Genomic DNA, 27365 nt, shown 5'->3' with positions numbered 1-27365 from the left:
AAAGATTAAATCCGAACTTGGATTACAAACTATTAAGACGCCAACCTCCAAAGTTAACTGAGGGCATTAAGCCAGCTCAGCTAACCTAGAGGAAGATCTAAACAACAAGGAACCCAGCCAAGGCATACCCGAGAGCTGAATCATCAGACGAAAGACGACAAAGGGCCAAAAGCGCCGACCTGAAAACACGAGCTTAGAAAACCAAGCAAAAGAAAGCCAGCCCTGCTCATCCCCTTAAAAGGTACATGATCCATTTTACTCTGATTATACAAAGGTTGTACTCCTGAAATCGTATGCATTAAGTAATGAAATGAAAATTGAGGACGACTGGTCAACTGTCAAAAACCGAGCTCAAGCTGAGGACCTAATAGGGTCAGAACCTGTAAAGGAGCAACAGCTCGGAGTCTTATCCCTACGGAAAACCCAGCTGGGAAAAAGCCTGCAGACAAGAAGACCCCAGTGAAATTGAAGAAATTTACAAGCCAGGAGTCAAGTCTTGGGCTAAGTCTTCAACCCTAGTTAGCTTAATAGCAAGCGATAGCTCAGTAGAGTATTAAAAAACAGACAAAGGCAAAAACAATTCAAGCGCAAACACAAGATAGGAAATAACACAGGTATGAACATGAAGTAATAGACAATAATAAATTTTCATTAAAGGAAAAGTATATTACAGCTTATTCTCATCACCTACGCGGGATAAAAGGAAGACCGTCCCCAAAGGACTTACATGCCTAGGGGCGCTATCATCTACATAATCTGCATTTATACTATCTACATTGCTGATTGTAGGAGACCCAGCACTCTATGGCTCAGGCCTCCCAGTACCCTCAAAAGGAGATTCAAGCCGGATAAAAGAGAACCTTCAACGACAACAGATGGGATATGACACTTGACAAATTCAGTAGCGTTGTCGCCCTTTTGCTTACTTAAAGCAGCATAAGAAAGCCGATAAAGCATTCTGAAGGGCAATGGAACAAGAAAGCATCGACGGAAGCTTGACTGAGCGCAGCAGATCTCTGTTTCTCATAGCACAAGCGCTCTACATCAAAATCGACAGCAAGCTGATCATCTTCACCATTCCCAGCAAGGAAATCCTGACACGAATCTACCACGACCTGCTTTATATTACATGTGTGAGCCGCATCTTATATTCCATAATAAACTTCAGAAATCATGTTATTCCCTGAGTCTGAGTCAGGAGCAGGCATCGGAGACACACGGGAGCATCCTTTTTCTTCTCAAGAGGAAGGAGGACAAAAGCCGGTCTCCCAGAAGCCCGGGACTCCTTCGGAATGGGAATTGGGGCAAGCACTTCGGTAAGGGCAGGACGCTTGCCCCCGACCTCCTCTGCTACACTCTCGCCATATGCAGAACAGGACTCCCTCTCCTCTGTAACCTGAACACCCTTAACTGGGGCCCCCTGAACATCCCCCCCAGGCGCGATCTTCGTCTCGCGTGCAAGGACCTTCACCTTAGCCTGAGTGACCGAGCCCGACGAGCTGCAGCTTGGCGACCTTGAAGATTTAACATTTCGAGGGCCCGGCTTCGGAGCTCGGGAAGGAGGCCGAAAAGATGACTTGGACGATCTTACTTCGGCCATATGTTGGGAGGTCTCCCCCCTCGATCGCACCACCGAGGAGGCGCCCGAGACGATATTCATGTCTTACCAGGAGAGCACGAAATTCTTAGAGAGCTTAATCTGATCCGTTTTCATTTCAGAAACTGCAAAAAAATTTTTTTTTTTCAAAATCGGGGCAAGTCAGATAACTTCTCAGCAAAAATCACAAAAGCAAGATTAATACGGGACTCCAGGAGGGACAAAATAATGAGATCTTTGGTCCATCTTGACCCCCCTGAAGAAGACGATGAACAGACACGCCGTTGGTGTGAACCCCCAGCTCCGATAAACAGATTCGAAGGAAGGCAAAATCAAGCTCACATCATTCTGAAAGTCGATTAAACCAAAAGGATGATGATCGAGGAGAACGATACTCCACTTTTTGGCAAGGGGCACTAATGTAAAAGAGGAAACGTACCGTGAAAATAAAGACAGAGGAACGCAGATAGCAGCGTGCATGAATAACCAAGAAAAGCAGAAACTGGGAGAAGACGGAGAAAATTTGGAAACTGATATGACGATAAGGTGAAAGGGTATTCTGAGGCAAACTATATTTAAATGGAGCAGTCATTATGATTCTCGGTATTTACCCCCTCATCGGTCGAGCAATAACTGATGAGAAGGTAAAGGGGCATTTGATGACCGCTGGGCTTCTCCACCCCATCATGAGGCCGGGCCGACAGTAGCAGCCCACAACCCGGAGGTTCCTAAGCCCTCGAACAAGCCTGGCCCAACCCGTTCATCCTCCAGACTGGATCTCTATTTAAGCCATTTGATCAGACCGGCCCAGCCTAGTTCAGCCTTAAAGCCAGACCTTCCTGGGTTCCGGTCCTTTTTCCTCAAACCCGGGCACAAGAAGGAATGATTGCGGGACCAGTCATTTCGCAGTCCTGTCCACTCACGTGCCGAAGGAAATTAAATGCTAGCCTGACACAGGGATGGTCCTGAGGTCATTTATACGTACGAATCTGCAACAAGAGGTAGGGGGTCCTATAGCGGGATGGCCATCTCGCGTGGGAAGAGGAAAGAGTATAAAAGGGAGAAAATACCCTCCTCTAGGGCTAAGTTTTTCCTAAGTTCACAAACCCATTGTAAAACCCTATTTTTCTGGATCTCATATCATAAATATAAAACCAATAAGAAAGGGGTGTGCTCTTAGAAATACTTCTACCTTTAAGCATTGGTTCTTTGGGCCACTAGCACTATCTAACACCAAAACTCAACTTTAAGAATCTAGATTTGAAGGAGGGACTTTAAAGTCATATTTAGAAATGGTATTTTTTAAAGTAATATATGATTTTTTAAAATAAATTATTTATTTTGGAGAAATGTTATTTAAAAAAACTTATTTTGAAGATTTCAAAACTTGCAAAACTCTCAAATTTTTAACCCACCAATCAGCAGATTCTAAAACCTTACATCTTGTTATAGTCAATCGAATTTATTGGTTACTCTTATAAGCCCATGGGCCATGATGAGTTTAATTGATCACTTTCCCGTTTTCCGTCTATCGTCATCTCAGCCTAATTACTCTTTCTTCTTCGTTTGAACGGCATAGACCCGAGAAGACAACTTTCTCAGTACCATTTTCACTTGGCTGCTTGATTCTTTCTAAGACAAATGGAGAACCTGAATATGGCGCTACTCTCCTCCCCCTCGTCTTCTTCTTCGTCTTATTCTTCTCCGAAACTGGTATTGGGTTACTCTACTTATCTCAAAAACCCTACTGCTACTCGTCAATTCTCTAGAACCAGAGCGCTTCCCTTCACTCTTCGGAATTACAGGACTGTACCTCACAGCTCCAGAATTTCCATCTCTGCGATTGCCCACTCTCGCTCCTCGACCGGCCCTCGAAGAGTTTCCCACGATAGTAAATTTCAGTCACTCTGTGAAAGAACTCATTAAGCTGCTCCTTTTAAGTCTTGGTCCCATATATGATTTGAATATTTCATTTGTGATTTGAATAGGGAGATTGGGTGCTGACTATTTATTGAGTATTTCTTCGTCAGCCGGTCAGCAAACGTCTTCTGTTGGGGTTAACCCACAGCCACTACCATCGCCATCTCCATCTTCACAATTGTAATTATTTTACATTTTTTTAAAAAAAATTTGGGAGGGGAAAGGGCGCTGGATAGCAGTTTTGTGAATTTAATGGTTTTGCTTTTAAGCTTGGATGCTGTTATCCTCCATTGTTAAACTTTTCTATTTGTGTTTGTAGCGGCTCACCTCTGTTTTGGATTGGAGTTGGTGTCGGATTATCTGCACTTTTTTCATGGGTAAGAACTAGCAACATTTGCTGCGTCCACTGCTTTATGGAGTATTCATTTGTTCATATAATTTTTTTCCCTGCTGATTACCTCAATTTGTTTTGATCAAATTGCAGGTGGCCACGAATTTAAAGGTGAGTGTTACTCTTGTGCGAGGTACATGTATCTGCTCTTTTTTATTAGTTCGGTCCTTCATCATTACTGGGATAAATTTATGACTAATGAAGCAATTAATTGACAAAAGGAAAACTTATATTGACAATAGTGTGACTGTTGTGTGGCATATAAAATATTCATTGGAAACCTATTATTTTTGAATTATAATCTAAAAATTGATGTGGTTTACCCGGGAGACCTCTGGGTTATGTTGAATCTGTAGTCTTAATCTTAGCTTTTCTTGTGACCAAACCAAAGTCTTTTCAAACTAGCTGAGGTGTTGTGCCTGAATCTTTCGCCCCATTAATCTATGTTTATGTTCAAGGTTGTCATTAGCTGTTGTTGCATTATATAAATGATCTCTTTATGAGTTTACCACAATTCTGGCTGAGTCATTTTTTTTTTTGGTTGTTGTCTGAATATACCATTTCAGTTGACCAACTTGTTCTTTACCATATATATCTGGGCTCACTTCTTTCTAATCTGTTCTACTGTCTCTATGTTCATCTTAACATCCTTGTTTTGGCAATGCTTTTGATAGGAACATTTTTCTTTTATAGAACATAGTTGATCTAATCTGGGCTTCATATGAACTTTTTGTTCACTTAGATTAGGAAAAAACACTTTTATTTTTCTTAACCATACAGAATAACAGTTCTGGGTGGAGGAATCAGTGTTGTAGATTTGCTAGTATGTTCCCCTTTTCTTGTAAGTTTTTCCTGTACATTTTATTTCCAGAGATCATAAACAAATCCTGTTTCCCCGTGTAGTTCTTCATTTGATTTTACCTTATTTCTCTTTTCAATTTGTTAACAGAATTATTCCTTTTGTCTTCATAAGGCCCATTATGATACATTTTGTCAACTTTTTGGTTTTATCGGCATCATGCTTATCTTTATATGGCAAACTGCTATGAAGTTATCTCCTTCTTTGAACAATGGGTTGCTAGGTTTGATCCATTTCATTTGATGCTTATTGATTTCATTGCCTCAATTTTGCATATCATGTGAGCTTGAGTTTGGATCATTGTCAAATCTATTACAATTTCATTTGCGGGACTAATTTCATTTGGTGTCAATGCAAGTTAAAAAAATTGGTTGACTATTGTCAGTACTCAGAAGATAGTTCAGGGATTGAGATTCTCTGTTTTTCCTGTTGTTCATTTATCCTCATCAAGTTTTTCCCCCTTCTATTTTAATTTTGTGACTCACACTCTTTTTGCTTCCAACTTTATTATTTTGCAATCTTGAAATGCCTGTGCCATGCCTTCTTTTTCGGATGCAAATTTATTTGAACGTTGTGATGGTAGTTTTTTTTTTAATTTAGAATTTCCATTATTTTCATCTTTCATTTGGTTTTCCAATATTTGAAGTTATTAACTACTATACCAGATCCAATTATGTTTCATGATTAAATGAAGCCTCTAGCAAGTTAGGTTTTCCTTTGTGCCAGTGTAAAACCTATTCATTTCAGTTTCTTAGCGAAAGGTCTTTAATGTAACTAGATCGATTTTCCAACAATTAATAGATCTCTCGACATGATGTGTTCATTTCAAGTAGAAACTGTGTGCTTTTTGCTTCCTTGTACTTTGTTCCTTAATTACTTTGTTGATTTATCTGTGACTTAATTATTCTTGCCCTGTCAACTATGTGATATTTTGGTTATTTATATAGTTCTATATGAATATGAATATCAATAATGTCAGATGCACGACACATGCTCTGTTGTATTCATCTGATAACATTGGAAATGATAGAATTTTCCTTTATTCTATTGTAATCCTGGTTCAGAGAAGCCTTCATATGTCCATCTTTGCAGAAAATGTCATATACTGAATTATTTTTTAATGTCTTGAAATGTTGATATTTTCTTTCAGAAATATGCCATGCAACAAGCTCTCAAAACTATGATGAACCAGATGACTACACAAAATAACCAATTCACCAATCCTGCTGTTTCTCCTGGTTCACCCTTTCCATTTCCAATACCTCCTGCATCAGGACCTGCTAGCTCGCCTGCATATCAAACACCATCAACATCTGGGGCTGCTATCTCCCCTTCATCTCCAACATCATCAGGATCATTTGATTCTAACTCATCACCTCGTGTTACATCTCAATCTGCAATCACAGTAGATGTTCCTGCAACAAAAGTAGAAGCAACTCCAGTCAGTGATGCCAAAGACGAATCAGAGATAAAGAAGGAACCTAAGAAATATGGTAAGATGAAACTCTGCCTGCCAGTATAAGCATCTGATTGCCACTGCCATTTCAACCTTTAGTGATGCACGATTGAGTTTTATATTATGATGTCTGCAATTTGATGTGCTTATACGTAACTGACAAACATCTTATTATTATTTTTTCTTTTCTTTTTGAGGGGGTGGATTGTGGGAAGGGAAGAAAGCCTATGTCAATTTGGAAGTGTCTTTTTATTTTTGCTTTCTCCTTCCTGAACTAAAAAGTAAAACTAATTGCTATACTTCTCAAAAGCACTAGACCGATGAAAAAAAGTTTGTTGTCTGAATGTGCAAAATGTAATTGATAGGATAAAAACAATTATTGATGATTCTAGAGTATAGTTGTTGATTTTCAAAAAAGAACATATTTTTTGAGAGAGAGAGACTTGCCGAAGGAACTGAGAAGGTAGCCATTTGATTGCTGCACCATTCTCTAGGAGGCTTTGCCATCCTCTGATGAATTGAAGGGAAAAATTCTTGTGTATAAAACAGTATCGATGGTTCTTGTGCTGTAGAAAGGTTTTATAGTGTGCTATGTGCATGACATGAACTCAATCCCATGCCACCTTACATATGGGAAATTATGACATTCTCAATTTTCTTTATTCTTTGATAAAGACTTTTAGTAGACTGTTTAGAATTTAAGGAAATATTTGCATAAGGAAGTTTAATGCAAAATATATTTGCAGCTTTTGTTGATGTCTCTCCTGAAGAGACGTTTACAAAGAGTCCTTTTAAAGGTGATGAAGATATTTCAGGCGCAGGCTCATCTCAGTTTGCCAAAGAAGTACGTCTCTCTCTCTCACTTTTATTTTGTACTATTTTTAGCACTGCACTATAATTCTGAATTCATGATGCTTAAATTAATTATTTGAGCTTTGAGTGAAGGTTTCTCAAAATGGAGCTGCTTCTAACCAGGGTTCCACAACTTCCACTGCATCTGATGGCTCTAAATCTACTCGTAAGGAAACAATTGCAACTTTTGTGCCCTTCTCATTACATCTCGTGCTCTTTGGTTCTATATGTTAATGAAGAAATTTATTATTCAGTACTTGCTCAACTTTGAAATTGTTAATATGTGTGGTTAGCAGATTGAGTCTCTCTCTGTATCTATATATATATATATATATGACTGTTAAGGGAGGAGTGAGGGATTGGCCAATAGAGGGGTGTTTTAGTTTGGAGAACAGACAAGAGGAGGTAGAGGAAAGCACTACGGCAATGGAAAGCTCCAAGAATCATCATTGAGGGAGTTGGTGGATCTTGTTAAGATGTAAATAACTGGTGGTGTGTTGAATGTGTGGCAGTTCTGTTAATAGTTGGAAGCCAGAATATGATAGTAAGGCCTTGTTTGGTTTGAACATGTCTGCTGCTTTTTATTTATCAACTTATAGTAAGTATTAGAAAATACAGGTTTTTTTTTCATTGATAAAAGTACAGTTATATTCTTCATATATGATACAAACTTATTTTGGGAAATTTATCTAGATATTATTTTAGGTAATCTCATTCCTTATTCTGAGGTAGTTGCACTGATTAACTTCCCTCTTTTAAGTTAATGATTTAGCATTGAGCAAGATGACAAATCAAAAGGAAGTTCCTTTTGACTTTGTTTATCATAGTAGACCAAGCACAATGAGTTTGCTGCTTCCTAGGAGTTTTCAAGTTCCTAAGCCAATTTCCTGTGATATAAATGCTTCTTAAATGTCTACTCTTATGTATGAATTAATTAAACAGGCACCATATGATTTGCATGTTTGGGCAACTTGATATCTTCAGCATTGCCACTTTCTCCATAAAGCCTACATGTTGCAATAGATGGGAAAGAACACGAGAGAATACGAAAACCAACTACATAAACTCTGGTCAATTGACCTACATCTATAAGCTGAGAAAGCTTCCACTTGAAAACAGATAGATGTTACCAAGTTCTTTTGTAACAAATGTTAGTCCTTGTGCTGTGTCTTTTTAACTTTCTCTCTATATGACTATATATGTGATGTGCAATTCATAGGTGGTGCGCCCTCCTCTCTCGCTCTCTCTGCATTGACACTTACCCTTTGAGTTCTGCTTCCTAAATCAAACATCAGTATAATCCTGTGATGTCGTCTGTGGGGATTTAGACCTTAATAGTATCATTGTACGGAGATGGACAAAGGCTAGCTATCTTTCTTTCTTTCTTTCTTCTTTGACATGATACTAAAAATCATCCAGGAAGTGAGTGGCCATTTCAGGAATATTGTAGCAAATTCATTCATGAAATCCTATAGCTTGATGTGGGTGCATGCATTCGTAAGATCATTTTGTGTGCTTGTGCATTCATTTCTATGCATTTTGGATAGCTGTTCCATTCAGTTTAGTGAATCATCAGTCCAAATCTAGATTTTTTGGCTCTTGACATTATATTATTCTTATAAATGATATGGTGCAATTTTTTTCATATATGCTAGGAAGTGTAATAGTGTCGATTCCAGGTGGAAGTTTTACTTCAATTTTGATCCCCCTTCACCTTCTGCCTTTATGTTTTTGACATTCTAATGCTTGATTACCTTTTTATAGCATTTACTTCCAATTTGGAATTTGTTGATATTTTGAAAAAAAAATCCTATACAATTTCATATTTTGTTCATGGACTGGTAAAGCAGGTCCTCGCTTATCTGTGGAGGCTCTGGAGAAAATGATGGAAGATCCAACTGTGCAGAAGATGGTTTATCCGTAATACATCTCTTTTACCTTGAAAATTTTTGTTCCTTTATTGAGTGATGGTCCTTTCTGATGATGCTCTATTTTTGTATGTTAGCCTGTTTGGCTAGGCTCCTTGTTTTTGCGATTAACTATATTGTGATGCTTTTGAGCTTATTTCTTCTTCGTGTGGGTTATAAGGAAAAATTGTTTTAATTCTTCCTAATTTGCTCACCTGTGTTCTTGTTCGCTTTAGTTTAATTCTGTTGATATCCTTTCAGGTATTTACCAGAGGAGATGAGGAACCCTTCTACTTTCAAGTGTAAGTTGAACCTTCATTGATGTATATTCTCTTTAACACTGGACATGGTTGTGGTCTTAAAAAAATTTTTCAAATTTGTTGTTTAACAGTTTTTGGAGCCAGATCTGGGAATTTTAAGTGAGACTTCAACTTACAGTCACCCAATTTGAGTCATTGAGAATTCATGTCTTTTTTTTCTTTAATTTTAATTTGGGTAATTGGGTTTGTACGTAATCACAAATAGGCACTGTTGTACTAGTTATTTATGTCTTGCTTTTTCCCCTTTCTTTCTTGTTTTCTTTTTGAGCATCTACATTTTTTTTTCAAATTTGGATGCGGTATATGTTACTCTAACTTAACTGTGTAAATATTGCATATTTTCTTTCTCAGAGCTGGTACCTCGGGTTCAGTTCTTTCTGTACAAATGCACATTGGACCTAGCTAGCTTGTTTCACTGACATTTTTTTTTCTCTGATGGTATTATTTGATAGGGATGCTGCAAAATCCACAATACCGTCAACAACTAGAAGACATGCTGTAAGCTTTGCTTCCACTGCTATTGTGCTTGTGGTTGTGTTTGAGGATGCTTGATATTCTAACACAGAGTCTCTTTTTGTTTTTGGAGAAATAACAATATAGAAAGCTGTTACTTCTCAGATAGCATGTGTGATTTGGTATGCAATTTTCAGATATGCTAATACAAAATTCTGTATGCTTCTTTTCTTGATGCATTTTGAAGTATCCATGTTCCATTTTAGTTTGAAAGTTGTTTGCTGGATAATTGGATGTAAGCTGTATTCTCTCTTGTGTCATACCAAATTGAGAGTCCGAGAATAATTTTGTGAAAATTTTACAAGACACCTCTCTGTTTGTATATTATTAGTTATATTTAGCGCATGTTCACTTGTAGAATTAGATTAGTTTTCTGGAAAAGTTTTCTAAGAGATCCCAGTCTCATCCGAGAAAGTGGTGAGACTCAAGTCTCTTAGTATTAGTAGAGGAAAAAAGATGAAACTGAAAATAGAGTTTTGTGTTTATTTTTTTCTAGTTTTCCAAATAAAAAATATTGGGAAACTAGTTTTCATATTTTCAAAATTGTACTAAGATTAAAAAAAAACTTTACGTTGTTTTCCACTATTTTCCTTTATAAAAAAAGGTGTTGTTTACCAAATGAAAACCAATTATTTTACTATAGCTAAATTACATTATACTCTTTTCAATAACTAAATTGATAAATTATTTAGAAAAATAATTTTTTTATAATAATAAGAAAGTTTTTATTTTAGTAAAAAATAAATAGATAACACATTAAAAAATTTTAGAAGTGAAATAAATATTAAATATGTTTTATAATTATTATTTTTTAATTATGAAATGATTCCAATAATTTTTTTAACCTTTATCTTAGAAAATTATTTTCTGCATTTTCCAAGTTTTCAATAGAAAATGAAAACTATAGTTTTCATAGAAAATGGAAATAGAAAACATAAAATTACTTTTCTGTAAGTAAAGAGGTCCTCATAAGAGAGGCTTTATTTTTCTGCTGTTGGTGCTTTTATTTTTTATGCTAAGCTTAGTTGGTTCTTTTAAATATGATCTCCTTTTAATGACACTGGCTGCATATATTGGGTTTGCAATTTCGCTTCCCTACTACTATTATGGTACTTGTCTGAGCATGAGCTGAAGTTGTAATCTCTATTGTAATAGATAACAAATATTACCTTTCTACACTTCAAGATCACAATAGAATTTGATGTCATAACTTTCTTCCTTTCTTTTCTTGTTATTTTCCATTTATCTTCCATAAGAATTCCAGGATGACAACCGTTGTACTCACGGTCTTGGCTCCAAAAATACTGCCACATGTTTCCAACACCCTTACCTTTTGTAACACCTTTATCTTTCTTTTTTCCAAGAATATTTTCGAGAATTTCAATAGCAAAAAACCCAGTTTTGGGACTGAATTATGCAAACATTTCAGATTCAACTAATATTATCCTCATTTCAGACTCTAGTTGCCCATCTTCACCATCTTTATCATTCTTCTCCTCATTGATCTCACTTACATTAGACATGTCAACAAAAAGCTCCTGCTCCTCTTCAATGGCTTTGTCTTTCTTGTTAGAAGTTTCACATGAGACATCTTGCTTTTCACTAGGCTTTTCAAAAATTGAACTTCATTGATCAAGAATGCAATTTTTTTCCTTTGTCACTTGAATTGATTGCTCAAATCTTTCCATTTTCTCATCTAAACTTTCTATTTTCTGAATCACTTTTTCGAATTTTTGTTCCAACTGCTCCTTTTGTTCTTCTAATCTTCTATCTAGAATTTCTTGAACCTTATCAAAGCAAAATTTGTGCCAAATACTGCACTTCCATGATTCAAGAATTTTAAGAAAACAAAGAAAATTAAGAGAGTAATCTGATTTTCAAGAAGCAAAATGGGAACTGAAGGAGGAAATTTTCGGGGAAAATCAAGAAAGTAGGAAGAAGAAAATTCCAAGAAAGGGAGAACAAGAAAAGAATGTGAATAAAGGAAGGAGAGATGGAAGAAGGGAGGAAGAGGGTAGATCAGAAAAGTAAGAAGAAGTAGAAGAGGAGAGAAAAGAAGGAAGAAATCTCAAAAAAGGAGGAAAGAAGAGATGAAGAGAAAAGAACAGAAATAACCTGGTATTTGGGAAGACTACCACTGATCTGCCATAGATGCAACTCCAATGAAACAATTTCCAGAAGTTGCCCACTGATGTAACAGCTCTGATACCAATTATTATGTGACAGACTTGTAATTCCCGTTGAAACAGAGAAATAGGGAAGAAAAAAGAGAGAAGTAGATTGTGTTGAGAAAATAAATAGAAATGGGAGAAGTAATAGAGAGAATTAGAGGAGAGAGAAAAAGTAGAGAGAAATAGTTTATCTTTGATTGCTAATGATCTTAGATATCTTTATTTTTATAAGTTCCTATTTATACTACTTAAGGTGCCACAACTACTTTCTACGATTACAACTGACTGCGGAGACTAATCCAATACTTCTTTATTCCTTACTCATAACATCTTGCAAGGCCACAAGTCACCAAATAAAAACTAAACATGAGGTAAGGTGGAGTTGGGGAGAGAGTCCCACCATGTGTAGGCTATTTTGTAACATGCTTGTTGAATCTCACATCGGTTGTGGAAAAGGGTAATGTGCCCCTTATATGGGTCATAGGCACTCCTCCCTCTTGAGCTAGCTTTTGGGGGTGAGTTAGGCCTGGCCCAAATTTAACAATGCTCATGAAGTTGTGCTCTGATCTCTAGCTTCCGTTGCCTGTCTTTCCCCAGTGTATAGTATTTCTGTTTACAGCTTTGGGTGTGTCACCCATTTACAGTGCTTGTTGCCAGTGGTTTACAGCTGGTGTTGTTACTGTTAGGTGCTCCACCTTAAAATTCTCAGTACAGAATGGAGATATTAATTTAGAAACTCAATTTTCGGTTTTGTTCACTCGTTTTCTTTTTATTTAGGTCTAGCAGTTTCCTATTATGGCAATACGTTTTCTTATTCAGATAAATGGATTAAGGACTTTTCGCTTCGTGTTTGTTTCAGAAATAACATGAGTGGAAGTGGTGAATGGGACAATCGGATGATGGAATCCTTGAAAAATTTTGATCTCAGCAGTCCTGAGGTTAAGCAGCAGTTTGGTGAGTTTTGTGTTCCCCTATGTCATCTTTTGAACGTTAAATCCTGGAATTTGACAAATCAATTATGTTGTACAATTTTTTTCTAGAACTTTGTAACTCTCTCACCCTCCTTTCCATTTTTTTAGTTATTATTATTGTTTTATTTCCATCTCTCCATTTCTTCATGTGCTCATGTATATGTAATGTGTATAAAACTTGGTTAAAATTTTGCAGTTGAGTCTCCAGAATCGTTGGCTTATGTGCTAATTTGGCCTCATTGTATTTTATAGTGAATTGTTTAATCAATTTTAAGCATTCTGCATTTAACATCAGTAATTTGCTGTCAGCTTTTTCCAATGAATTCTATTACTGATTCTCTCTCCTCTGTCAGCTTTTTTCCTATGATTTGGTTCCTTTTTTCCCTTACATGTTGATTAGACTTACTAAGATGACAATATGATGTACATTAGCTGTAGAATTTTATTTCCCTCCTTTATAAAGTGAAGTTCTTACTATTAATTTCAAACAAAAGCTTGGATTTCAAATTCTGTATTCAAATGCAACCTATAATAATTTAGTTTGTATGTGTATTTCAATATTTTTTTAAATCTCGTCATTTACATTTTGCAGATCAAATTGGCCTTACACCTGAAGAAGTAATCTCAAAAATCATGGCCAATCCTGACGTTGCCCTGGCATTTCAAAATCCAAGAGTTCAACAAGCCATCATGGATGTATGTCCTACACTCATTACGGCTGAGTTTAACCTTAAAAATGAGCTTGTTAATGTTTGTTAGTTTTGCAGTGTTCGCAGAATCCACTTAGCATATCCAAATATCAGAATGACAAGGAGGTATGCCTAAGTCTTCTTTCTTAGGACATAATCTATTATCAAATTATTACTATTTACTCTTTTTCTACCAGCTCTCTCTCTCTCTCCCCCCCCCCCCCCTCCCCACCGAAAAAGAAAAAAAGGAGAGAGAGAGAGAGAGAGAGGGAGATTATGGTTGTCCCTGGGTTAAGTGTAATATTTTCCAGCAAGCACCTAATATTCAAGACTTTATTTGAAGTTATTTTACTTGCTGGTGATCAAAATTGTCTTGGAATTTTATATTACGAGTTTTGTCCTGCCATATCGGATGATGGCATTCCTGCCTTTCCTTTCTAGTTTTCTGTATCCAATAAACCATTTGGCCCGATATGTTAATTTCCAAATGTAATAGGTCATTAACCACCTGAAAATGTGTATTTGACCACTATTTTCATTCCAGGTTATGGATGTCTTCAACAAAATTTCAGAACTCTTCCCCGGGGTGTCAGGTTCTTAGTCTCGTGCAAAACTGTTGTTCCTTAGCACAAGTACCCTGGTGGATTTGCAGCTGGTGAGAGCAAAGGGCAGCAGCGCCTGCTGGATTTTCCATTTCTCACGTGAAAACTGTTCAAAATTTTGGATATTGCACCCCCCCTCCCCCCTCCCCTTTTGACTTTTTGGGCAAATAGGGCATAGTTGCAGTTTGAATTTGGAAAAGGCCTTTGTTATGATCTTGTAAAGTTACTAAAATATTAGCATTTTGTTTTATTCTAGAATCTTGCTCTCAATATGGCGCACCTTCATTTTCAGATCAATGGTTATTTTGTGTTTTCTTTAATCATCTAAAAGTCGACCTTTTATTTATTTTCTCTTATCAAAATCAATTAAGGACCTGTTTGGTTTAGCTATTGGATGAAGCTTATAGTTGTTAATTGTTTGGTTTAGTTATTAAATAAAACTGATAGTTGTTGTTAATTATAACTTATAATTGATTTTAATATATATTAATTTTAATTTATAATTGATTTTAACTGATATATATGTTGAGTGTTTGAGAAATTATGTGTCATAACAATAAAAGCTTTTGCCAAGGTTCAGACTCCGGCAAAGCTTTATTATCTAGCTAAGACTGCATGACTTTTGATCTTACTCTCTGCATCTTCAATTGTTTGTTCAGAAGCTAGAATTCTCAAGTCTTCCCCAAATGCAATTTCTGGTCTCAATATTGTTTCTCTTGCCAAGAGAATTGAACCCACTGCTGCTATTGCTCGTATAATTCTACTGATACTGGTTGGAGGATCTTTTGAGGAGACCACGGCTTCTCTTCGGCTTAAAAAGAGGGTGTTGGGAGGCAGAGGAATGTTGGTAGATTTTATGTTGAGAATAATGGTCTTAATGCCATCTTGTTCCATCAACACTTGACACAGTTCACTGCTTGTGCGCCAATAGAAGGCAAGAAAGGGAGCTCCTTTAAGCAAATTTGCTTCCTTCAAATCTAACAGTGTTAGCAGATGATGCTTAGAATAGCTTCATCAATTTTTCCACTTGTCGATTTGGATGATCGTAAGAAATAAAATAAGCCATTCCGGCGCATTATGGCGCTAGTAAAATTTTGAAACTCAGTTACCCTCTCATGGGTGTGTCTTGCAATTCTGTAATACATGAAAGTTTCTGATGTTCTGAAACCTTATACTGATTGAACTTTGACTCGATGAGACTGAAATTGTCTCCAAAATTTTGAACGTTAACTGTATTTTCTGATTCTGTAACTGTAAAAACATGGCTACTATCAAAACAGTTCCCACCAGTGTATGCCATTAAAATTAGCAAAGGAACTTAACCTACCCAATCACAGAACAGGACAATACGTGGAACCGTTGTTGCAGTCAAGATAATATCTACAAACTAAAACTAAAAGCTAGCCTCGACTCACTAATAACCACTATAGTCATCTAATTCTACACGAAATTACAGGCACGGTCATAATTAACCCAACAACACCAAATTCTACGAGACTAGGTCAGTCCAGCAACTGCTGCTATCTCTCCTCTAAGAAGTTGGCCTAATTTTGAACATTCAATCCAATCACAGAAGCAGGCCTCTCCTTTGGAGGCCTATCCCTTGGGTCCTCTGCCATTGCCACTATTGGGGTACAGTTGCAGTGGTAGTCCCATTCATTTGCTCCATGGACTGTGCTATTTTTCTTGGCCTCCCTCTTGGCTTTCCACTTCCAGTAGGTGCAGGCTTTGGGGGTGCATTTTGGTCCTTTGGTGGACGGCCCTGTGTCTAGCAGGGGACACAACAGTGCCTGGTGGCAGTGGAACTTTAGGCTTAGGAGGCCTGCCACGGCCACGCCTGGGAGGTGCATTGGTATCTGCTTTCATGTAGTTGTTTTTCCAGAAGAGTAGCTCTCCTGTACTCTTCATTCTGTTGAGGTGGTGGGAGAAAAGGGTTGTGTGGCCTGCCGGCAAGTCCCTATATTTTCATTCAATGTACTTTGACATAGACGTCTTGTTGGAGCCATTCTTCTCATCCAGTGCCGCGATTGCTGCCAAAATCATCTACATAAGACACCATAATTCAAAATAAGATTAGAAATAGTACCCATGTTGAATGATAATGCACCCTTTTCTTTGGGGGGATATAATTTAATGGGTTATAGAAGGCATTCAAGGTCGAACCTTCCATGCTGCTAAAAACAACACAGATATTGAGCATAGCTATAGTGAACATGCAAAATGAAAATGGGTTTCTTTCGTAATTTCACAAATCTATTGAAGACTCTATTTTGATTGAAGCGTATAACAAATTGTTAGAGAGGGACTGCAAGGAAAATGAGCTCAAAAAGAAAAGGTAGAAAAACATAAAATAAAATATCAACCTTTCTTTTTCTGTGAAACAGCGAAATAAAGGTTTCCGTTGAGTGTATACCTCAGGGTAGGAAGGGAGTGATAGAAGCTTATTAAGCTCTTCAGAAGCCACAAGATTTGCACAGAGAGCGACAGAATGAGATCTCTTTCAATCAATTCTTGCAAATCTCTAAGCAACGCATTAAGGGAACCATTTGCTGTTGATCTGTTTGATTTGGCTATCAACGTCTTCCTTATTAAAATGGAATTAAATTGCACGGCTAATCACTTTCTAGCCGTTGATGACGTGGCATAGCTCCTGTCGACATGGGTTTATATCTCAGATCGATGACGTGGCATGTGCTAAATAATACAAATAATTCCTCCAAATTTACAAGTTTATCCTTTTCCATTTTGCAATTGGATTCTAGGCTGATTTAGCTTTAGTAGTCTTTGTCGTTTTATTCATTTCCTACATTTAAATTTGAGTCACACTTCTTGATTTCCATTAATTTCCTTATTTTTAATTTGTTCAATTAATTTCAATTTCTTTATTAGAATGTTTTTAACTTTGATTTAATTATTATTATTATTATTATTAAAATCTTTACTTTTTGCTATTACATTTCTAAGTCAAAACAAATAAAAGTATTTTTTCTTTCAACTCCTCTTTCATAATATATCATAATAAATAAAATGGTTAAATTATAGTAGCATTTATAAATTTCAAAGGATCAACTTGTCAATAGAATTTTTTTTTTTTTTTTAAATTTAATCTCTATACAAGCACTCACATTGCAAAACTCCACAATCCTGGGACAAAAACTGAGAGATGTAGAAAGGGAATAAAACTTCAGCTGCAATGGCAGTTTCACCATGGATTTTAACCACGACTGAAAGCTAAATCTCCCAACACTGGCAGGTGGCAAAACCATCCCTATCCTCTTAGACCCAATCAAAATATTCCTCTCCTCTCTCTCTCCTCTCCCCAATAAAAACACGAGTGACCCACATTAAAGACACCATTCAACAGCCATCAATACATACAGACCAGAACAAAAAAAAACCATGAGATCAGATGACAGGAAACAGAAGACCATTGCTTTTATATCTCGTCCATCAAAATGACCCTGTACGGAAGCTTCTTGCCATTCCCATTTGCCAAATTACAATCACTCATCAATCATAAGGTAAAACTCTGAAAGATAAGACCATATATCCCACTTCTGTTGCTTTCAATAAAATGAAACTAATGGCGTACACTGTTTTATTGCAGTGAAAAGTGAAAGTGAACTTCCAGTTTTCCAGGTGCAGTAGGCTCCAGTATGGTTTTTCAGATCAAAGGTAAAGCTCAATAATAGAAACAGCAAACTGAATTATAGAACAAATCATCAGTACTACCAAATTATTCTCTAGAGTAAACCAACAAAGCCTTAACAACATCAACTACAATCATTCAATTCTACAGGAACTTGCACATATGCATAGACAAATTAGCAAACCTAAAGAGTAAAGGTAGAAACACGCCACCACCCAATTCTACAAACACATGAAAACAACAGAGTCCAACTACTACTATCACTGCTGGAAGACTGGTACCCTAAATTTGAACACTCACTTCAGTCACAGAACCAGGCTTCACTTTTGGGGGCCGACCTCTTGGCCTCCCAGTCCCTGATGCCATTACCACTGTTGTGGTTGCAGTAGTTCCACTCATTCCTCCTGTGGGACGTGCCATCTTGCGTGGCCTACCTCTTGGCTTTCCACTACCTGTAGCTGCAACTTTTGGTTTGACTGACTTTGGGGTTGGGGATGCATTTGGGTCCTTGGGAGGACGGCCCCTAGGTCTGGCAGGGGCCAGGAGAGAACCCAGTGGTAATGGAACCTTGGGTTTGGGGGGCCTCCCACGGCCACGCCTCGGAGGCGCATTTGGGTCTGCTTTCATGTAGTTGTTTTTCCAAAAGACCAACTCTCCGGTATCCTTCATTTTGTTGAGGTGGTGAGCGAGTAGCGTTGTGTGGGCAGCTGGTAATTCTCCATATTTTGATTCAATATGCTTTGAAATGGATGTCTTATTAGAGCCGTTTTTCTCATTCAATGCTTCAAGTGCAGCCAAAATCATCTATATACACGAGTAAAACTTCTACAGAATTAGAAAAATGTAGGACATATCCTTATCAGAAAAAAAAAAAAAAAATCAATCATTTACTATTTAATGGAAACACTTGCAATAAGAGCTTGAAAGTAAATACGTTGCATTAGGATTCTCAACACCCTTTTTCTTGGGCTTTTCATGAATCAAACCAGATAAATTTGTAATAGAGAAACCCTTTTCTGCAAGGCTAAGAAAATACTAATTCAAAGCATGATCAACTAAAGCTATAGAAATTAAAATGGAATTGAAGCGACCTGTAAAAACGAAAATGCAAAATGAGAATTACAGGAAAATGAGATTTCTTATTTTCCCAAAATTTTATATTTTTGGTATAATTAAAAAAAAAAAAAACCATATACAACAGATTTAACACTCAAATAGATGTCGAATCATATCCATAACACCAAAACACAAAAAATAAATTGCAAATTTTCGCCTTACGCAGTGAATTTTAGGGGGGAAAATCTTTGTAATGCATGCACGATGAGAAATACCAGAAGAAAATAGGTTTTTTTGGGATCACATATAATTTTTTTTAAAAAAATCCCCAATTATCCATTTGACCACTATAAATTGAACAGCAGTAACACAAAATAAGACAGCGAAAACAAAAACCAAAAAGAAAAAAAGTTTTATTTGTATCAGAATGTGAAATGGGTGATTGAACGGAAATAGGTTCAAAAGAATGCAGATTCTTTCCCTCTTAAGCTGAGAAACTTGCAGTTGAGCAGCAACAAACCATTGCAAAATCAAATTGGGTAATTCCCCAGAAACCCAATTAAATATCACAAAAAAAAAGGCACCATTTTTTTTAAAAAAAATGACAAAAGCATGAAAAACAATGATAAATGAAGAAGAATATATCAATTAGAATAAAACCCAATTAAGAAATTATGAAGGGAAGTTATATAAAAGACAAGTTGTTAATTTTGTTTATGGAGGGAGTTGAAAGAAACAGTGATGTGCATGTACCTCAGGGTAAGGAGGGAGTGATGGAGGCTTATCAACCTCTTCAGCAGCCATTAATTTTCCCAAGAGAGAGAAAGAGATAGAGAGAGGGAAAGTGAGAAACTTCTTCAAAGTCCAAACTGGGTGAGTCCCCACAGCCACAAGGGCAGCTCCCAACTACGCCAACTTCTTTTTCTTTCTTTCAAAACTCTGCAAAGGAACAGTTTATTTCATCTATTCTGCACAAAAGGATATGGGCAGAAATGGATTTTTATTATTTTTTAATATTTTACTTTTTGGAGAGAAAATGGACGGCTGGGAATGATTTAGTGGATGATGATCCAATGACTGAGGTTGTGTGATGACGGTGGCACTGAGATTAATGACGTGGCAGGTGTTAAATATTAAAATAAAATTGCCAAAATTACAAGATTATCCATTGTTTTTGGTGGGTTTTTGTTATCATCAGTTTTGGGCTGGCTCTTTCCTAAGAAAGCAAAAGGAGATGGTCCCCCTAACTCACTACTGCTGCCGTACTGCCCCCTCTTCCTCCTAGAATAATGCTCATTTACTGATTTTCAACTATTTTTATCACTGCTTTCTACTTTTTCCTTCTGCAACATTTTGTATGAGTGACGAGAAAGCTCCAAGACATCGATTATCTAATTTTATTACTTTTTTTTTATAATTAGCTCTCATTTAAAACTTGAATTTAAATAATTAAAATTTTTACAGTGTATAAGCTGTCAGCCCCTGATCTCCATCCTTGTATCTCATTTCTTTCTTTCCACGAATCTCTTCGACAAGTAAGATTCAACCAAAAAGTCTGGCAGAGACACAATTATAGCAGAGGAAGAACCATCACACCTTCATTTGAAGGACGGAAAAAGAAGAAGAAGAAGCAGACTCATTTCAGTCCTCCCCTTGAGCCGTCATTGGCGATTTCAGTCTTCGCCTTCATGGCAAAACGAGGTTGCACCTCTATTCGAAGAGAAAAACCATCAACAACATGCGCAAACGAAGTTCCAGAGAATGGATTATTTTATTTGTTGGGTTGATTTGGGGTAGTTTAAGAGAATGCGGCACTTGGCTTGAAGGCAAGGTCACCCGATTTTCTCTAAATATTATTATGTAAATGTTGATTAATCAAACTTATTTTCGCGAAGAACTAAGCCAACAGCTCGCATTCATTTAAAAGTCTCACCCCACCGTAAATTCAATAAACTGATTATTTATTTTATTTTAAATAGTAATGATCTGATAAGCAGAGAAAATGGGGTTTATAATTATTGGATAAGTTTAGGTGAAGAGAAGGTGCACTCTCCTCTTTATTTCTTTTCTTTTGTTTGCTAGTGATGCCTAGCGGCCTCTCTGTTGTAATGTCACTTGTCTCTGTCACTTGTCTCTGTCATGCAGGTCCGTACGTACGAAACTGTCAGATGCCCTCTTTATGTCAGGCAGTCATTTAATTCCCTTCGACGTGTGTGTAAACAGGGCTGCGAGGTGATTGGGCCAGGGCTGCGAGGTGATTGGGCCTGCTGTCCTTTCTCCTGTCACGTCTCGGGCCGAGCTTGGTGTGAACGGGCTAAGGCCCGCGGGAGGCCTGACCTCAAGATTGGGTGGTTCAGGCTGGCTTGTTAAAGAGGCCTTTGGGCCTTTGGATCAGGGTCACCATCATGGGCTACACCTTATACCGGGGTAGTGAGATCCAGCTGTCATCAAAAAGTAAAACAGTAAGTATGCATTTTATTACAATAATTCTCACATTTTTTATAAACCATCCATAAAACACAATTTAGAAACTCCAGAGACCTATGGTAGCTAATTGGGTCTGGTACTCGCCGGTAGCCAACTAATCACTCCCCCTAAAAACCTTAAAAATAACTAGATTTATGAGAGGTAAAAATATCAATGTGTCTCATATGACACCCCAAAAATAAATATATATAAAGTAATTATAATAGATTGTCCCGACCATTATCTTTCTACTAATTTATCCTAATATTGCTTCTTGGGAATTCCAATGTCGAAAAATTATAATTTTGATCCTTGAAAACTCCATGACCTTAACACTCCCCCACTTAAACGGTCGACGTCCTCGTTGTTTGTTGGGGTTTTTCAATCTTCGAGTCTAATGCTTCTAAACTTGCTCGCAATGTGATCTAATACCAGCCCTGCTTGATTAAATTGTTGGACAATTTTAATTCTTGATATGAAATCATTCAATTGTTGGTATCTCCCCCAATTGATCTTTATGAGCTGCTAGCTCTTAATGACGATGAAACTAAGAAAACTCTATTTTCAGTTGGTAAATGTTTCATTCTTGATTACTTAGTCTATTGCAAATATTGTGAGAAGTTGTTATTTTACTCCTCTGCACGAACTTATTGCCTAAACTCGTTGATCGCTAGTTCTTTTCTCCTTTACCTATCTCGCCATTACTTGTCTTTATTTGTCGACCTTACTCTTTGCCTCAAAAGCATAACCCTATCATACAGTAAATCTGTCAACCTACATAAATTCATGCCACATGGCATCGTGATTAACCTGTAATAGTCTTATAAAAAAGGTTAGTACTAACCATGTTAGATTGAAATACTAATTAATATAGTAAGTTATCTAGAATACAAGTTATACAACACTATATGAATCAACAGGTGTACTAACAACACTTGACTACTAAGACTTGAACTGCCTTTACCCATCTCCTTGACACAACACAACCTTATTGCATTTGTAGCGAAGCTCGGCGAATCCTCTTATGAAATTGGTGTCTCCACTTTCAAAAGAACTCACTCAGCACTCTCTTCCTCTTTTGTACGTCTTATGGTTCTCTCCTTCGTAATCTCTGGCATTCTGCACACTTTATCTCCTTTTTTCTTTACCTGATAATGCAGTTTACCTAAATGCCTACAAAAGATGCACATTACACATCAAATATCCATGATGACTGAAAAGTTGCATTTTCTTGTTGAACCCTATGAGCAACAAAAATATATTCAAAACAACTACTAAGATTAACTATACATGAAATAATTAATACCATCATTATGACTTAACACTAAGAAATTACTAGAAGATACTCCTTTTATTATACCGCTTTCATCGTAACTCACAACATCGACTTGTCTTTTCAACTTGCCTCAAGCAACCTATGCTTCTTGACCTATTTCGGTCCTCCTCCACGTTAATCCAATTCTGAAAACTTTTGTTTGGCCATGAGGTCTCTTTCCTGCTCAACCATAAAGGTAGGACTAAACTCGTCCTTTTAATAATGCATATTATTTTTTAATCCATTCTAAAGGAAGCTATACACTATATGTTCACAATATCTGTTAGCACAAACTTGTCAAGTCCCACATCACGAGGAATCTGACTCAATAATACACAAAATGTCTTAAAATAAATGAATAAATAAATAAATAAAGATAAAGAATGATGTCAGAAAACACAAGAAACATTATACACATTAGATGCGAGAGGGTTCCCTCTCATTAAATTCCCTTCTCTTGTACTGAATTATCATTGAGGATCTCAATCTCTCATCACTACCTTGAGCACCACACTCTTTTGACCGGTTCAATGATCCTCACTTTTTTTTCAGTTTTCCCTTATCTTCCTTCTTCCTTTTGTCGTAAAATGAGTGAATTATTTGCTTTCGCAATATTGTTACTCCCAACGGCATTTAATACAACTCTCACGCCAATGTTACCCTGCATTCCTCTTGGTTGCCCTGTCAAAATGTTTACTTACCTCAAAGAGAATGAACACGTGTTCAACAATCATGGTTGGTTGGCACTATAATACATTGTTTGATACTCCTGTAATTGTTGTTTTCTTTTTTATCCCCTCTAGACTTTCACATATTTCACTTTTTGACTCATTTTCATCATTTCGAAACTTAATCTTGATTTTTCATTTTTTTTCTCTAGGATACACTTATTCAGGTGTTCGTTCTCTATATTATTGTAAAGGATATATTTGAGAGATAAGGCAACTGTTACCTTTGATCTATCACTATCTCATCCATAATAATGTTTAATATGAGTCTCTAAAAAACTTTTCTTCTGCACTAACAACGCTGCACAACTTATAAAGAATTATAGAAGTAATTATTTGTTAACTAGTTATACATAAAGATCAAATAATTCATAAAAGAAATCATAACAGTTATAACAATTTTACTCATTTCTTCTAATTATCACATTTATTATTATTATTATTATTATTATTATTAATTTAATTTAATTGAATTGAATTTACGTTTGATTTTTTATTCTAAATAAAACGGCAGATTGCACACTCTTACTTTTAAATGGCCAATTAAATTAAATAATTGAAATTTTTTCTGTCAATTTATAATTTTAACTGAGAGTTAAAATTAATTTTAATCAAAATCGGAGATTATTACGAGTCATTCTATTTGGTATTTTAATTTATATTTTTGATTTATCAGATAAAATAATTTGAAATTTTTTGTGGATCCACATTTATATTTCAAATTTCTTTGTCTATTTTATAAAATAATTCCAAAATTTTTGTTAATTTATATTTATATATCAATCTTTCAATATTATTGGAATATAATTATTAAGACACCCATAAAAGTAGCGTTATATCCTTAACAAGACACCAAAAGGAGAGAAAAAAACCGCCATGGACCATTTTTTTTTCCTACACCAATACTTTAGCAAAGGATGTAGCCGTTGATATTTTGAGTGTTTTTATAATTATGTATTTGATATTTAAAAATTAGGATATAAACATAAATTTGTGAAAAGATTTGAATTATTTTATCTAATAGATAAAAAAAATTGAAATATAATTATAAATTTATAAAAAATTTAAATTATTTTATTTATTAAATAAAATGTAATATAATTGAAAAATAATAAAAGGGGTCACACGAGATAACATATGGCAACGAAGATGTTGGTCAATTCGTCTGGTGGATATAGAGAGGGTATCATATTTAATTGATCATAAAATTTTAGACTGAAACCATAAGGTAGTGCGGCAGTGATTCACCCTTCGCTAGTTATAGTTATTCTCTCTGTTTTAGTAGCCCTTATTGGTACACCTAATTATCTTGTTTGTCATTGTGCTCGTACTGGTCAATGTAATATGCAGTCTGATTATAGGCAACTCGTGTGTCGTTCATATGCACATCAAATAATGATTACACCCTCTTTTTTCTCTACTATCTATCTAAGTACATGGAGAGTATATAGTCTATTCAAATCCCTCACAAATTGAAAATTTTTCTTTGGTGACTTTTTCACAATACATTATCAGTATTTATAAATTTGGTTCATCGAGATATTTTACAAGACTCTTAGTGCTATATTTATTAATTTTCGTCTAAAACCTTAGAATATGTTTTCTTGGAGTGCCCACATACTTGTGTGGTCTGACATATTGATCCACATGGGTATAAATCTATTCCCATGGATTTTCCTGATTTTGCAATATAGTGGAGACATTAGTAAGATTTCAGTTCGGTTATTTACTTTGGTTACACTTATCTTATGACATATCTTGAAGGAAAGAAATAAGAGTGTTTTTGAGTTCATACAGCCCGATCCGGTCACTACATCATATTATATCTTCATTGATTTTGGCTTGTTACATCAGAGTGGTGTTTTTACTGATCTTCTCCCTCATCCATCTAGGCCTTGTTCACTTGTGACTTGGAGTTCTCCTTCTATAGGATGTATCAAATTGAATTGTGATGTGTCATGGAATAATTAGTTTTCAACGACTGCTATTGCTGTAATGGCTAAAGATAGTACTGTAGGATTGTGTATAATATTACTACACGAGTTTGATGTTCCTCGATTATAATGGAGAAAGCACGTGCTGTGCTATGCTAACAGCGATTCACTTGGCTTATGATGTGGATTTTCAGAATATAAAATGTGAAATGGATTCTGCTATTGTATATACTATTCTTTACAATTTATCATCCATAATATTGTGAGAAATTAAGATTTCGATTGCGGTTATTTTGAATATTTATTCTCGCATTTCATATACTTTATTTCAGTAGATTATCCGTAAGATAAATGATATTTTTAATATAATAACTAAATTTTATCTGAAATACTGTGAATTGGTAGCACTGTAAGTCGGTAGGTTTATACTTGTTACGAGTGAATCGGTAGCGATGTAAGTTAGTAGATTTGTAATTTATTGCAAGTTAGTAATTATCATTTATGAGTAAAAATATATATAATTTTTTTCCAAATGTGCTCTTAAAAAAAAGTCATTCGCTAAACAAGGGCTTTATTTGATGATTTTTTGTGAACAGTAAAAAATTAAAAAATTGATATTAATTTATACGTAAGTTATAAATAAAAACTTGCTAAAATTCATTCGTAATTTAAAAAAAAAAATCTAAAAGAAAAAAAGAAAAGCATAAAACATGAAAGTGAAAGATTGGACCAACTCTAGAAAATGTTTTAAAGCTAATGGGATTTGAGCCCCATTTATACACTAAAGTACAAAAAATAAAAAACATTAGTCCAAATCAAATGCAAACAACCTCAATAATCTACATCCATAATTAAGGAAGGTATTTGACTCATCAAATCAAACTGTATTGTAATTTTAATCTACTTTTAAAATATTAACTGAATTAAATTAAAATTAACAAAATTCAAACCTATGAAATATCGATTATTAGTTATAACTGATTTAGTCAAAATAAAATAAAACATATATACTTATATTATTAATTAATTAAAATTTATTAAGAATATAATATAATATTAATATTTTTTATTCATAAAAATATCAGAGTAAACTAATATGAAGATAGCGAGAAGTGTTTTGTTTTTGTTTTTATTTTTTTTTTTCTCATTTTTTTAAATTAAAAATTTTGTAATAATTTAATTTAATTGATTTATTTTTTCTATTTTTTTATTTAGAGCAAAAGAATTTAAAATTTTTTATTTTAAACACATAATTTTACAAGACGTAAATTTTTTTTTTTAATAATTTATAGCAAACGAAAGGTCAAAGAAAATAGCGGGCAGTTGAAACGAAGGTCAGTTGTATGATTGTATGGAAATCTGATAGGGTTGCCTTCTCGTTCTCAGGGCCCAATAAAACAGGAACAAGAAATTGCGGCCACAAGCGAAAGCTTCGCCTGGTAAAGGCCACTTAAAACTTAGTAAACGTAAGACCACGAAAAGCTCTGGCTTCGTTAATAATTATTTAATTATTAAAAGAAATATTTATATTTAATTTACATCAATATTTAATCTAATTTTTTTAATATTTATATTTACAAATTTGATTATAAATATGTAACTTAATAGTTGTTAATTAATGTCATTTTCATATGAGATGAAGCTTATATTAAACATTCACATTAGTAATCACTACAACGGGATTTTATAGAGTTCAGTTGTGGATTAGTCTTGCCATTGTCATCCAACAGATTCCTTCTCACATCAGAGAGATATTTATATCGGTGGTCTAGGCAGATATTGAAAGTTTCACACTAACAGTCGAAGAAAATTGCAGTTTAGTTATTTTATGTAAGGGTATGATGAATAAATTATAAAATAATAAATAAACAAAAAAGTGTTTTGAACACAACATAATCTATTAATTAATTTTGAGATTCACCAACTTTTTCATAAACCAATTTAATTAATTATTCCTCGATCATCATAT

General features: G+C 35.4%; 2 protein-coding genes and 1 pseudogene across 2 annotated transcripts; 1 reads left to right on the top strand and 2 right to left on the bottom strand.

Annotated features, from left to right (window-relative positions):
• Nucleotides 1-3095: 3095 nt before the first annotated feature.
• LOC110609273 (protein TIC 40, chloroplastic) lies at nucleotides 3096-14568 on the top strand. Its single transcript, XM_021748736.2, has 14 exons — nucleotides 3096-3488; nucleotides 3586-3697; nucleotides 3837-3894; nucleotides 4002-4019; nucleotides 5918-6260; nucleotides 6970-7067; nucleotides 7169-7241; nucleotides 8926-8995; nucleotides 9244-9284; nucleotides 9755-9800; nucleotides 12846-12940; nucleotides 13550-13653; nucleotides 13725-13772; nucleotides 14191-14568. The coding sequence occupies exons 1-14, from the start codon at nucleotides 3239-3241 to the stop codon at nucleotides 14245-14247; spliced, it is 1413 nt and encodes a 470-aa protein (XP_021604428.1). The 5' UTR covers nucleotides 3096-3238; the 3' UTR covers nucleotides 14248-14568.
• A 1016-nt stretch (nucleotides 14569-15584) lies between these two features.
• On the bottom strand, nucleotides 15585-17514 carry LOC110609955 (annotated as a pseudogene).
• Nucleotides 17515-17934: 420 nt separating this feature from the next.
• On the bottom strand, nucleotides 17935-19931 carry LOC110606447 (HMG-Y-related protein A). Its single transcript, XM_021745250.2, has 2 exons — nucleotides 19707-19931; nucleotides 17935-18701 (listed from the first exon to the last, which is right to left on the bottom strand). The coding sequence occupies exons 1-2, from the start codon at nucleotides 19755-19757 to the stop codon at nucleotides 18180-18182; spliced, it is 573 nt and encodes a 190-aa protein (XP_021600942.1). The 5' UTR covers nucleotides 19758-19931; the 3' UTR covers nucleotides 17935-18179.
• Between the last annotated feature and the right edge of the window lie 7434 nt (nucleotides 19932-27365).

This window comes from Manihot esculenta, chromosome 2, assembly GCF_001659605.2.
Source record: "Manihot esculenta cultivar AM560-2 chromosome 2, M.esculenta_v8, whole genome shotgun sequence".
Lineage (NCBI taxonomy): Eukaryota > Viridiplantae > Streptophyta > Magnoliopsida > Malpighiales > Euphorbiaceae > Manihot > Manihot esculenta.
The sequence above is the reverse complement of the archived record's forward strand: the minus strand, read 5'-3'. Positions and strand labels throughout refer to the sequence as shown.